Here is a 12,519-nt window from a genome sequence, read left to right on the forward strand (position 1 = left end):
TCCGATCGGACAAATGCCCAACCCTAAGCATTACCATTCTCCTAACGAAAAAGTCCACGTTACCTCCTCAACTTTCGCGAAAGTCCGCTTTTCCTCACTGAACTCCAAAACCGGGCAAGCCACCTCTCTCAACTTTTAAAATCGTTCATCTTACATCCCTGACTCTGTTATAAGTAGTTTTGAAGACGGTTGTCTTTTCCCTTTTTATTTATTTTGGTTGAATCTACGAAAAATCATAGTAAATCACAGAAAAATCATTAAATGTAAAATCCAATTTTGTTGGACCCTACATGAGTCCAAAGTTTTTGCTATGGCTTTAGATCTATGCTTTTATGTAATTAATTAGAATAATTCATAGCTGCAGTTTCTATAGTCCAATTGTGATAAAAATTTTATAGTGGGCTAATTATTTTACGATTGAACCGTAGTAAAAATTTCATACTCATTCGATTATGTATAGCTTAGTTATAGATTTATTTATATTTAACAAGCATAAACCTAAATAAAATCAATAACTAAGTTATACATGATCCAATGAGTATAAAATTTTTACTATACTTTAAGCATACAATAATTAGTCCATAAAAATTTCACCATAATTGAACCAAATAAACTACAGCTATGAATTATTCCTTTTAATTACAGAAAAGCATATATCTAAAGCCACAGCAAAAATTTTATACTAAAGCATATCATATTATATGTTTACTGTGTAGATCTACTCATGTGGAGTCCAACAAAATTAAATTTTCTATTTTATAATTTTTCTATAATTTACTATGATTTTTTAAAGATTCAGCCAAAATAAATAAATAGAAAAAGACAAAATCGCCTTCAAAACCGCTTATAACAGAGTCAGGGAGTAAGATTAACGATTTTAAAAGTTGAGGGAGGTGTTTTGCCCTGTTTTAGAGTTTAGAGGGAAAAAACAAACTTTCGCAAAAGTTAAGAGAGGTAACATGAACTTTTCCCTTCTCCTAAATCCTCTCTTCTTTTGTTGTGTTCGGTTCAGAGGGAAATAATATAGGCCCCTGGGGATTAAATCTCTTGCTTCTCCTAAACCTCTCTTCTTTTGTTGTGTTCGGTTGAGAGGGAAATAATACAGGGATTGCTGCTCAGCCCTAGCCTTACTGTTAGCTTGCCCTGGGCTTTGATGCTTTTAAGTTTCTATACAGAAGTACAGCCATGTCAGGAGAAAATTCTCAGTTTTTGGAAGCTAGAATTGTTCACTTCTTTCTAGAAATATGCGCTCATCAGGTCTGCTAACACGAAGCGATAGGCCACTCTTCGGGCAAAAGAGAATGCTCTAAGCCGCAACACCCTTGCCCTTCTTCCTTTGGAGACTAGATCTTCTTCGTATCAAGCTCCTCTCCCTCAAAAGATATGTAACTGCCATAAAAAGAGAAAATGTCATCGTAAGTAGCTGCTAGCAACTATAAGCTATTGTTATTTATATTTCAGCGAGGTTAACATTCAATGTGTTGCTTCAAAACTATTCTGCATATTGAGTCAAGTGTCCGACAGTAGAGCCAAACTTACAATTTAGTATATGCTACTCTGACTGAATCAAGAGCAAAACATCTAACGTTTCACGTCTCTACCAGAACAAAGGAGAGAGAAGGCCAATACTAAGTGTCCTTTACTGAAAATGCAGGTCAGAAAGAACTTTACTTCCACTTCCTATTGAACCATTCCATAATCAATTTTAAGAGACTAAACACAGGTAGCGTATACAGAGATTGTGACGAGGACATTATGATCAAACTGACGAACATTACTCCCACCTCCTATTGAAAAAGAATTGGAACTTCATTTTTTTAAAAAGAGAATTGGAACTAAGAAACATTATTGCAAGCAGCATTCCTCCTTTCTGTTGTGGTAGGCCCCAATAGAACAAAAGAAACATGAGCAGGCGTAAAGAACCATTGAATTTTGGTCTTAGCCACCACTTTCTGCATTTAGTTCCCATGAGCATGCGCAACATGCTTCGTGCTTCTAGAGTTTCAGTCAAGTATCAGAAATGACCCTTAATATCTGAAGACCAGGATGTAAATAATGGATGCCTTTATATGGCAAAACCATCAACTACTTATGCATGCATGAACTAACTGCATATGTAGCCAAGATTCCAAAAGTTGCAACATTGCACATATAGGAAACCACACAAAATTTTTGCCCACCAGTCCAGAGTGACAAAAAAATAGCAAATGTAATCACTGCGGCATATATTCAACTAATTTAGGCATGCTTTGTCAAGCAACATTCACAAATGTAATCACTGCAGCATACTTATGAAAAATATATGAACATCAACATTACATAAGTCTAATAGTGAAAACAAGGCATAAGTAATTTGCACCACTTAGAATTATCCTCATATAAATGATCATGATTTAGAATATCCTACAAGAAGGGCAGGCCTGGTGCAGTGGTGAGAGCTGTCTCATTGAGTCACCAGGTCACGGGTTCGAAGCAGCCTCTCCGCAGATTTTGCAGGGGGAAAGGCTTGCCTCGGTTTTTCCCTTCCCCAGACCCCACTCATGTGGGAGCCTCCGGCATTGGGTCTGCCCCTTTATTTAGAATATCCTACAAGTGTAATCACAAGGCTAACTGTTAGTATTGATTCCCATTAAATAATAGCAAAAGCTGCTAGCAATATAACTTCAACAAAACCAACTGTAATCACGGGGCTAGTGCTGTGACCTGGCTGTCGATCAAAACTAACTGTAATCAGGACGCTGGCACGCGACCAATTATGCAGTTAGGAGGCTGAAGTATGTTCAGCTATAAATCATATGACGGTATGAAACGGAAGTATTTATTTGAGGAAAAATAGGATCAAAATTGTTCCGGTAAATTTTTGGTGCTAATTAAGTAAACGAAAACCGACATAAATTATTACAGAGGTCTGTACCAAATGACTGTTGACTGACAGAAAATGCAGGTAAAAAAACAAAGACAATGTGAAAGTTTCACTTAATTGCAGCAAGCACCAGACCTCTACAGTAAAGATCCAAACAGCAAACAGAATAGACTAGTCACTACTCGCTAGTGCCAGTCAACCGGTACAGTAGCATTACAAATAGCAGGGGAGTCTCTGCATTTGATTACTGAAGCACCCTCACCTTCCCCGTTCACCACACGCCGCTGCGGCCGTGAACCACAAGAAATCCCAAACCAAAATGGTATGTACGCATCCATCCTGGCTATGAATCCTAAACCAAAATCATATGCATGATCCGTAATTACAGTTAGGTGGAGGCTAGCTTTTGCTATGGATTATTGGTAGCTATCTCCGAATATGCTGGCTTCTATATTCCTTGGAATACATTTTTCCGGCATGACAAGTCTAACCTTATCTGCAGACTGCTGCAGTTGGAAAGAGAACCGGAGAGGAAAATACAACATCAAACTGACAGAACTAGCAGCATAATAATGGCACGAACCCTAGGGTTTGGCAAGAACGCTAGGGTAGGAAAGGATGTTAGAAAATACAAGGGCCAACATCTCAAGACGCTGTAAGAACTGACCAAAGCTCAGCTCCAGTTATTTATTGATTCCAGTTGCCCATTGACAAAACAAAATGCTTGTGCCACTGCATCAGCAAACAAGCATACAGCAGCATTATCCGATGGAGCTGTATTAAATTGCAGGAAAGAAGAGTTCAAGAGAGACTATGTATGGTTCATTCTGTGTGTCACAAACTCTGCTACTCCATTTTCTTTTCTTGTGATTGTGGTCACACCAATGGGACTTATCATGGGATTTATTTAAGCCCACTGTCATTGCAATAAACAAACCCCACTTAAGCTAAATGTAGAGAAGTCCAAGAATAAATGTACTACTTTACCTTAAAGAAAATATATTTTTATTCGTTCTAAAAAAGAATCTACATTTTTCACCAACAATCATGCATATAAAAAGAGATTATTAGTATAACAAGTACACGGCAATGCGTGAATGTTAATAAACAAGTCCATCCCAGCCAACTGCATCATCATCAAGCAATTAAAATTATCTCCCAGCCAAGTAGGGACAGGATCCACCACCCTTTTTTTTTACTCTCAATAATTCCCCCCACTCGCTGTTTTGACTTGACATAGAGAGGGATGCGATGAACAACACCAAGACACCACTGTTCTGACTTGACATAGAGAGGGATGCAATGAACTAGCAGCATGCCAAAGGGTCTCTAGCCTAGTGGTTAGAGCACCTGGGTAGCATCCAGCAGGCCTGGGTTCGACTCCCCGTGGGAGCGAATTTAAACAGGTCTGGAATAATAAAAATACAAAAAAATAGGTTGGGGTTTCCCCTGCTGACTTCGGTAAAAAAAAATGAACTAGCAACATAATCTCTGGCATGGCGCCGGGTTCTCGCACCCAAGAACCCTAGCTAGGACTGAGCAGGGGAAGGAAAAGGAGGGCAGTGCATTACCAGCGACAAGGCGGCTGGAGAAGATAGACACAGAGAGCAGAGCACCGAGTCGCCGTCGTGGATCTGCTGCAGCGCCGCCAAACACCCCGCACCATTGCTTCACCTATCACTCGGGGATTCCTTCCAAGCGGTACGACTCGAGGGTCAGTTCCTAGGCCGGGGTGAAGGGGAATCGCCAGGATAGGCCGGGGCAGAACCCGATTGACTTAAACAAACGCATCTTTCTCTATAGGCCAGGAATGTTTCCACGCTAGGCCGACCCACGGGGGTTGGGCCCTGAACCTGGCCATTCCCGACCAAACAAACAAGGCCTTAATGTTCTGCATCAGCAAAACTGCGATCCGCAGCCTATCGCGTATTCTCGATCGAGAAGATGAGTATCCATATTGTCTTGGTTTACAACATGAGATCCACTACTTGTGAGTTTACAAAATATACAAACATTGCCACTAACTGAGAAGGAGATGGGTATTTTAACGAAAGCAATAGCAAAAGCACATGCAAGGAAGGAATTACCATGCTGTTTCAGATTAAAAGTAATTCTCACGATTCTTTTCAATGGCAACAGCATCCTCTGACATGTAGAAATTCATTATTCCCATTCCGATAGCTCTAGCCACAACGCTGCAAGACATCTGATTTTGGCTGTGGCAGAACATTCATGACAATGCCATACTGAGATGCCAGGATCACTCATCATCATCACCAGTTTTCTGCTTCTTCCATTTGTAAGCAGCTTCAAGGATCTTCAGGTTTGGTGCTAGGGCAACTTCATCAGGGAAAATGTAATCTATATACTCCTCATACCTGAAGGATTAAGCAAATTTCATGTCAGTACATATATTCCATTGCTCCAGGAAAAGAAAGGTAAAAGATATATTGCAAATTTTTTGAGAGGTGTTAAAAGGGAAAACTGAGTAAAGAGCATACGCTATAGTGGAGCCATCTTCTGTAGGGATTGGTCTCTTCCGCTTGACTTTTCTGGGCGCCTTCTTTTGCACTAAGCTGACATCCCCAAGATCACCAAAGCTCACCTCCTTATTAAGCCACTCTTCAAGAAGCATAGCTCTTTCCTCCTTCAACTCTGGGGCACTGGTTCTGAAGTAGTCGAATGCCCTTTCAAAGATAGCTGATCATCAAAACACAAAGATGTTATTTCTAGTCCACAACGAGCCAATACATGCAAAAACATATATGGTTGGACAATGTAAGATTGATCTCTAACTCATCATTTACCTCTACATTTTTGGACCCGCTCCATTTGCTGTTCCTGATAACCAACTTCATTCTTTTTCTCCTCGCTTTCACTGTCTTCACCGCCCAAGCCAGCAGAGGCCTCAAACTCAGCATAACTGATCCATACCTTCAAATGCTTTGTCCTATCAAGCAGTGTTTCATATAGTTGCCTTGTCCTCTCAAATTCATTTTCATCAATTTCAAACTGCAAGTACTCCTGTGTGTTAAAGAGCAGGACATGAGTTGGTAAGCATCCATATATAAAAAAATCTTAAACAAATTTAGAAGTACTTACACAAAAGACAAATCAACTACAGCATCCTCTAGGCAAGCATGTGTAAGATTGCAAAATGCAATTAAAGCAAAACAACTCATGATCACATAAACTAAGGAATTCCAAGACTGATATAGCAGGGCAAAAGTTCTTTCATAAACTAACTCTGATAACACAGATTTCAATGTAGAAGCATTGATGAAAAGTTGTGCCAACAAAAAAAGGATTCTGGTTCAGGAAAAGTAAAAATGTATAGCATTTTAGCTTCAGACACAAATTAATTTTAGGATGTTACAGCCCAATGTACAGATCTCTAAAATCCAAGAAAGGACAAAGTCTCTAATAAGCATATTGTGCAGTTAATCATCATGGCATTGATATCTTACAAAGTTTTTCATGTCTGAACAATTCATGGTCAGATTTAATGCTTTCCTGTTCAATTAGAATACTACCAAGAGATGTGTTGAATTTAGGCTACAAATCCGAAACTACATTGAGCAACGATCAAACAGTCCAATGACATTTGTGACTATTCACCTCCATGGGAAAGGCATACAGAGAACAGGGGCTAAAATGACACTTAAAAAATACAAGCACACAACAAATAAATGTTTCTGCAGCCTGAGTTTCACAAACTTTCAGAGTGTTAGCGTTTAAACAGACTAAATGGTCACCTATCGTTTAGCTATTTATTAGGGCTAAACAGCCATTTAAACAGACTAAACAGTGATTAAACGGAATAAACAGCTGATTAAACGGACAGGGCAAGCCACTGTGTAGCGTTTACACGGCGTGTAAACGGGCTAAACGGCCGTGTAGGCGAACAGTGAGATAGAATAGGTACCATTGCAAACAAATTAGCAAATCAGACATTTGTAAAGTAACTTATTCTTATCCGAACGATGGTGCCTCTTAAAGACCCCTAAAGAGCAATGGATTGTTCACTAGAAATGAGCTCTGGTGATTTTAGTAACTAGAGCAACGTACTCCCTCTGTTCCAAATTATAAGACGTTTTGGCGTTTTTAGATTCATAGGCACTGGGTCTGCCCTTTTTTTTAATAGCTTTTGCTACGTATTTAGATATATGTTATGTCTAGATACAAAGTAAAAACTATGAATCTAGAAATGCCAAAACGTCTTATAATTCGGGACGGAGGAAGTAATAGCTATTTACAACACCATTCATACTCCGTCATTTGGTTTAGGAATAATAATAAAACAAATGCACCTATTATACACCACAATACAAACCATATAATGTATGTACATAAGCTAAGATTACAAACACAGCTCTGCAAGACAACATACCTTCCAAAGAACCTCTGGTGTATCAAGGGCTGGCTGCGCAATAGCAAGTTCATATATTGATCGAGCACGATCAGTCTCACTAAGGTTCTTCTCCAATTCGGCATACTTCCTCCAGGCATAACAGTTTGCTGGGGACCATTCAATATATTTCTCATAAAGAGTCCTACAGCGGTCAAAGTTGCCCAGATAAAGATCAATTTCAATATATTTCTTGAATATCTTGCCCTTTGGGGCCATTCCAATTGCATTCCCAAGAATTTTTCTTGCAGCCGTTAGATTCATCTGCCTTATCTCAAACTGGGCTGCCATGAGCCACATCTTTGCGAACGTGAATTTCTTGTGAGGAATCAACCTCAGGCATTCCTTGTAAACCTCCCTGGTCCGTTCTATATCTTGTGCATCTAGCTCCTCATAAAGTGCATAGTTAATCCAGAGGTATATGTACCTCTGCCAATATCGCTTCTCCTCTGCAGGGGGCACATTGGCGATGGCCCTCTCGTACACCTCCCTGATCCTGTCCTTATTCCCAACACTCTCCTCTAGCCTGATATAATCAAACCATGAGTCATAGTTTAGTGGGTTCTTCCTAACCTCATCCTCGTACTGAAATCTTCTCTTGCCCACAATGGCATCCTCAATTCCCTCACGGTCACCAAATTGCTTCTCAAATGCCAGAAACTTCCTATACAGTTCCTCAGCACGACCCTTGGGCACCCTGTCCAGAGCATACTTGTATATTGCACGTGCACGCTCAACCTCACGGCATCTCTCCTCAAACTCTGCAAATGCCACAAATAACACCTCTGCATCCTCATCATCCGCGAGCAGGTCTGCTGCACGCTCATACACCCGCCGTGCCCGCTCTACTTCACCACGCTTCATTTCAAACTTAGCATAGCGGATGAAGGTATCTGGCCGTGGGTGCTCAGCCACAAACCGCTCATAGATAGCCCTGGCACGCTCGACCTCCCCATACCGCAGCTCAAACTTGATGTAAGAATTCCAGCCAGCTGTGTCGGGTCGCCAAGACATCCAGCGCTCAAACACCTGGCGTGCATTGGCAACTGCACCAAGCAGCTCCTCCATGTGGATGTACTTGTACCAGAGCTGATCCACCCGGGGCAGGAGCGACACCGCACGGTCCCAGACATTCCGGGCGTGGTTGACAAACCGGTTCCGCATCTCGAATTCAGCATACTTGAGCCAGAGCGTGTGGTCGCGGTGGGCGACGTCGAGCGCGCGCTCGTAGACGGACCTCGCGCGCGCGAAGTCTCGCTGCTGCTCCTCCCACCGCGCGTACTTGACCCACGCCGAGACGCTCCACCGCACGCGGCGGATGACGTCCTCGAACTCCTTCCGCTTACGGAGGCGGTAATCGGAGAGCTCGTGGGAGTCTGTGATCTTCTGCTTGGGCGGGCGGATCTCAGGCTCCTGCCGCTCCCTGGCCTCCCGGAGGATCTGCTCGGCCGTAATCTGGATCGGCGCGGGGGTCTTGTTCTTGACCCGCGTGGCGCGGGGCAGCTTGACCTCCGTGTCCCGCTTGGTAAGGAAGCCAAGACTGGGGTCGGAGGCGGACGGCGCCTTCGCCGGATCCCCGCCGGCGGCTCCGCCCCGTGTAGTGAGCGCCATGACCGGTATTAGGGTTAGGGTTTGGGTAATGGGGAGGAGGACGACGACGAGACAGGGATAACGGAATTGGGGATTGGGAGGGAGAACCTGAGAGGCTCTGTGCCTCCTGACTGATTGGGCCTTGGGCCTGCTTGAAAGTTTTTCTTTATCTTAAGGTGAAAAGGTTGAGATTTTTCTTTTTTTTTTTTAGATTTAGACAAAAGAAATTTTATTGCCGACTCTACACGAGCCATCAGCATGAACCTAGGCCATCCAGTATTACAATCTTAGATTTTAGTTGGATCCACCCTTTAATCATGCAGGAGACAGCTTTGTACACGCGGGAATTCAATAGATTAGGAAAGAGTAAAGTTTACTAACGGTCCTTGATCCGAGTTCTCATTTAGGTCTCGAATTTTTTCAATTATACATTCGGATTTTTAACTTGTCCCAAGTTCTTGTCCCAATCCGAGTACTTGCAAATTGCACACATGGCTCCCTAAACTTGTGCTTCAGCTCCCTAATCTTGTGCTAAGTTCTCATCCTAATATCGGTACTTGCAAAATACTCAACTAGCTTCTTAAACTTATATTAGTGTACCATCCCGATCCACCCCCTCTCCCACGTTGCATAGTATGTGCCCACCACACTCCTGCGGCCGCGCGACGTTGCACCGTGTTTGCTCACCCACAGGGGGTCGGGATGTATTGCGGGAGCTAAGGCGGTATGTGCATATCAAGCTTTCTAGGACTAGGACATGCTTTCATGACAAAAATGCCCCTACTGATATTTATATAGAAGTAAAAAAATATATATATGAATTGAGTAGGGATGCAAGTCGGCAACCCACTTAAAATGGCACATTTCGGACTCGTGGACAAGTCCATTTGCACTCCACTGAGAGGCACGTAGATCCTCACCATACTCGTACCATATCATATCATATTCAGAAAATGAATATATAATTTGGATACGTCATACATATCTCCATCCATGTGATTTTTATATCTATGTACTAATGTTCCATCTTTGTGGCAGAATTTCCAGACATCGCTACACTGCATCAGAAGCTGTAAAAACGAGGCTGATTAATGTGGTTTTCTCGTAACAGTTATAAGTTTCAACTCTTAGTCCTAAGTCCTAACAGCATAAACTTCCTAATGACATGTAAAGTTCTAACAAAGTGCATTGATATTTCTAAAAATTTGATACGAACTTCGAAGCACTAAATTAGTTCTACTACAAAGCTAAGCCTCCAAGTCGTGCTCATGACATCAAAGGGACCTTTTCTTGACCCTTCCCATCTGCTTCACACAAGAACGGTGGCCTTGCTGCTTTATAGTAGAAAAACGCCATCATCCTCGACCATGCCTCTGCTGACCGGACAACTAGCACCAGAGATTAAGGTCAGACAACTTCACGAGACAGTTGATCGAATGCAAGTCAAACTAGTGGAGTGTTTCTCTGTGATGACTCATACAACCAACCTTTCTCACGGTATATTATCCTCCCCGCGTTGGTGAAGAGAATCTCAGGGAAACCAGAAACTTTCAGAGCGTCCACGAGGTCAGGCTCGGCACAGGCATCTACAGCCACACACTGCAGAAGATATATGCATAGTCAGAACTTGAAATGCTCCTCGAAGCGCTAGTTACCACGGGAATTACTGAAAGGATGTTGCAACAAACTCTATACCCTTGGTGATGGCAGATTGTGTTCCCAAAACATCTCAATTGCCTTAGTAAGCTCAGCCCTCGCCATCTCATTCTCCTGCGGTCTGCAAGAATGGACATCATGCTTTGTCAAACTAACTTGGATAAATGGGTCCTCAATAAATTCATGACCTATTCATTGATAATTGAAACAAGACAATGCAGTAGGTCCCTTGCAATTTAGACAGAAACATACAGGTTCAGCATATATCAGATCTATTCAGCTGCAATGTGCAAGCACTCATACACCAATATGACCCTCTAATCAGAACAGACGCATCAGACCTTCTAGCCATTGAGATAAATTACTTAGAAAATCAAGAAGCAATGAACAAGAGCAATGAATGGATCATACCTCTTATATCTGTTATGCACAAGCACAATCATCGGCCCGAAATCGGTGAACACAGACGCATCCCAATCCTGTGTCCTGACATCCCTTACCTGCTTGATGTAATTGTCATCCTCCCAAACAATCTCCTTGTCGCTCTGATACCCCGAGTCATCATCCTCCTCGGCGTCATCCTTCTTCTCGGCCTTGATGGTGATCTTGTCGAAGAACTGGCCGAGGCTGAAGCCCATCCCATCCTCGGCGTCCTCGGGCCAGTCCGGGTCCTCCTCCTCTATCACCAGCTCGTACTTGGTCAGCAGCTCCCGCATCTTGGCCCTCCGCTCCTCCGGGTCCGTCAGCTCCGCCGTCTCCGGGACGCGGTCCATCATCTCCCGTATCTTCCGGCGCAGCGTCCTCCGCTCCTCGTCGGTCATGCGATCCTGGGCGTCCTCGTCGTCGCTGGACTCGGAGTCAGTGTCACCATCGTCGCCGCGCGCACGGCCGCCCAGCACCAGCTGCACGGCCTTAGAGTCGCTCGTCCCCGCCCGCGCGCAGCCGGTGTGCACGAGCCTCCGGTGGCGCGGGCGAGAAAGAGCTAGGCCGACGAGGCGCGCGTGGGAGCTCGGACAGCGGGCGTCTGGCCGCGCCGCTGCTCGCAGGCACAACGTCGAACAGGTCGCGGGCAGGGAACAGTGCAGCGGCATCGTGCTGCCGAGCGCGCACTCGCGCAGGGCGTATCCCTCACCTCTTGGTCCCGAGCCAAGCCGTGAGATTGGAGGCGCCGACCACGGCCACGGGCGCGGGCGCCAGTCCCAGCCGCGGGGGCGTGAGGGCGCCGGCCGCGGGCGCGGGAGCTTGGCGGAGCGCGGAATCGTGGGCGGCGCGCGTGTGGGTAGGGACAGAGGATAAGGAAAGGGAGATGAAAAAATATCTGATGGATGGATCCTAGTACATGTCAACGTCTTATTCCATCTTCTGCAGCGGCAGTACACACTAGTGATAGGTGCGCGCCCCTGCGCGCGGGTTGGCACCGCAGAGCTTTTCTAACAATGTAATTTGATTAGTAGATACCTAAAGATAGAGGAGGAAACGCGATAAGTATGGAGCATCAGTTTAACAGCAAACATGAAGAGGATGAAGTCATTTATACATCTAGCAAGGGGGTAGCCAAATTAGGATAACCAGCACAAAGGTCGAACGTAACAGACCAATAATTGAGAAGGTTAGCTGTACTGGCTAAGCTGCATAGTGCTAAGAACTTGGATCCTAACACAGCTCACACAAAGGCATAGTCATGAAAAGTCTGTAGATTATAACAGTAGAACATATTATATTACACATGCATAGTCTCATTAACTATCACATGAAGAGACGATCATGTTTCTGTTGGACAGGACGCTTTTCGATTGGTGGTGCTCCTTGCTTGGTAATCAGGCCAGCATAGCATCATCAGATTCACAACAGCAATTTTATCAAAAGCCTGCCAGGTCAACATAGCAGATGTTATTTTTGGATATACCACAGTCCAATTATAATATAGCAATCAAGGGAAAAAGTAAGTATTGTTATCTCACGTACAATGATATATGCATGTGTGGTAACAACAATAAAGATC

At 43.7% G+C, this 12,519-nt stretch overlaps 2 protein-coding genes across 6 annotated transcripts; both read right to left on the reverse strand.

Annotated features, from left to right (window-relative positions):
* Nucleotides 1-940: 940 nt before the first annotated feature.
* Nucleotides 941-9,014, reverse strand: LOC136516376 (uncharacterized). 5 transcript variants are annotated; one of them, XR_010774011.1, is made up of 6 exons: nucleotides 7,254-9,014; nucleotides 5,671-5,887; nucleotides 5,365-5,563; nucleotides 4,951-5,241; nucleotides 2,408-2,586; nucleotides 941-1,389 (listed from the first exon to the last, which is right to left on the reverse strand). XR_010774011.1 is itself a non-coding variant. In XM_066509759.1 (4 exons), exons 1-4 carry the CDS (start codon nucleotides 8,880-8,882, stop codon nucleotides 5,124-5,126), a joined length of 2,163 nt encoding a protein of 720 aa, XP_066365856.1. In that variant the 5' UTR covers nucleotides 8,883-9,014; the 3' UTR covers nucleotides 2,597-5,123. The 5 variants fall into 5 exon arrangements, 1 of the variants encoding a protein (XP_066365856.1); XR_010774013.1 differs by lacking the exon at nucleotides 2,408-2,586 and having other exon boundaries at nucleotides 942-1,389; XR_010774012.1 differs by lacking the exon at nucleotides 941-1,389 and having other exon boundaries at nucleotides 1,417-2,586; nucleotides 4,435-5,241.
* Nucleotides 9,015-9,645: 631 nt separating this feature from the next.
* LOC136516377 (thioredoxin-like fold domain-containing protein MRL7L homolog, chloroplastic) lies at nucleotides 9,646-11,892 on the reverse strand. Its single transcript, XM_066509760.1, has 4 exons — nucleotides 10,929-11,892; nucleotides 10,557-10,638; nucleotides 10,349-10,460; nucleotides 9,646-10,249 (listed from the first exon to the last, which is right to left on the reverse strand). Exons 1-4 carry the CDS (start codon nucleotides 11,606-11,608, stop codon nucleotides 10,128-10,130), a joined length of 996 nt encoding a protein of 331 aa, XP_066365857.1. The 5' UTR covers nucleotides 11,609-11,892; the 3' UTR covers nucleotides 9,646-10,127.
* Between the last annotated feature and the right edge of the window lie 627 nt (nucleotides 11,893-12,519).

This window comes from Miscanthus floridulus, chromosome 17 (assembly GCF_019320115.1).
Source record: "Miscanthus floridulus cultivar M001 chromosome 17, ASM1932011v1, whole genome shotgun sequence".
NCBI classification, from domain to species: domain Eukaryota; kingdom Viridiplantae; phylum Streptophyta; class Magnoliopsida; order Poales; family Poaceae; genus Miscanthus; species Miscanthus floridulus.